The following is a 1,476-nucleotide window of genomic DNA, read 5'->3' as shown; positions in this document are numbered from 1 at the left end:
TGTCTTTCTTCTTCTTTCTTATGAGTAGAAGTCTTTGCCGTGTGTTCTTTCGTGTCTTCTTTCATTCAGTGACTCAGACAGCCATACAGGGTACATACACTAAGGCGCAGATCGGAATGTTTCTTTCTCTATCCATCTATTTAGTCACACATCCAGGCTCAGTCTCTCCTTGCTGAATACATGTATATATCTATATGGATCTATATATATATCTATATATATATATGTGTAGATAACTCTTACGGTTGGTTAGGGTATTCACTGTCACTGTGTATGTAGGTGTGTATACATGCATGCATGCATGTATATGATCTATCAGGTCATATGTCTCCCGGCATATACAGATTGTACGACTTCATCGTCGAGTGTCTATACACCTCAAGCCATGAGATGCCGACCCCAACAGGCAAAAAAACACTCGTGTCCACTCTTCCTTTTCTCACGGGACTCGGTTCTTCCTCCCTCTCATCCTTTCCTTCTCACTCTTTCTTTTCCTCGTTGTAGGCGTGAATGTAAGGAAGAAGAATGAAGACCCTTCAACACTTCCTCAAAATACTGCGCCTACTTCTCCTACTTCATCCACTTCTTCTCCTAGTAGTAGTAGTAGCGGGGGTTTGCCGCCTTCTCAGCCTCCTCCTCCTCCTTCTCGCCGAGATTTGCGACTGCTGACCCTCTCTTCGATGCTTCCTTTCATAGGCTTCGGTTTTGTCGATAACTTCGTCATGATTCTTGCTGGAGACATGGTCTGTCTGTCTCTCTGTCTGTCTGTCTGTCCCCTTTCTCTCATGTCTCAACCTCTCGATCCTACACACACACTCCCTCCCTACAGATACACAGAGATAAAGAAAAACGCCTCATAGATACCTATATATATATATATGTGTATATAAGTCTTATGTACACGTATAGATGCACAAAGAAGATAGGGTGTCCATGGGTTGTTTGATCTACTCATTATTCTGAAAATTCAGAGCTCGGCGCAGTTCTACTCACGTACAGAATAACAGACGACAAAAGCGTGTATCTACATCTATATATATACACATATATACATATACACACATATATACATATATATATATATACATATATATATATATATCTACATATAGACTTTTTTTCTGCATGTGTCTGTGTACATCTATCTATTTATCTGTACATACAAATGAGAGGCATCAGCCACGTCTGGAGAATCGGACTGTTGTCTGTACAGACAGGCAGATAGATCAAAGATAGATTAGAGATAGATAGAATGATAGATGCTTTTCAAGGTCTTCTTTCCCATCGCGGCTGTGATGGACTATGTCGAGACAGACTGTCCCTCTGCTTTCTCGTACTACTAGGGTTTGAGTTCATATACAGAAGCCTCTTCACGTTATCGACCTCCTTCACATATCCCCCAGTTGCGAGCCTCCATTCTCCAACTCTGTCCATAAAAAGACATTACGTAGAATCTATACTATCTATCTATCTATC

At 41.1% G+C, this 1,476-nt stretch overlaps 1 protein-coding gene across 1 annotated transcript in view; it reads left to right on the top strand.

The window, feature by feature from the left end:
• Positions 1-506: 506 nt before the first annotated feature.
• Positions 507-1,476, top strand: part of CSUI_011505 (gaf domain protein) — a gene marked incomplete at its 3' end in the record, with an annotated part of 1,425 nt that continues 455 nt past the window's right edge. Inside the window, exon 1 of the mRNA XM_068071603.1 lies at positions 507-743. Coding sequence (XP_067916421.1) covers positions 681-743 — 63 coding nt within the window. The remainder of the gene's footprint in view (positions 744-1,476) is intronic.

Source organism: Cystoisospora suis (assembly GCF_002600585.1).
Source record: "Cystoisospora suis strain Wien I chromosome Unknown contig_12631, whole genome shotgun sequence".
Taxonomy (NCBI): Eukaryota; Apicomplexa; class Conoidasida; order Eucoccidiorida; family Sarcocystidae; genus Cystoisospora; species Cystoisospora suis.
This window is presented reverse-complemented; position numbering and strand designations above follow the sequence as displayed.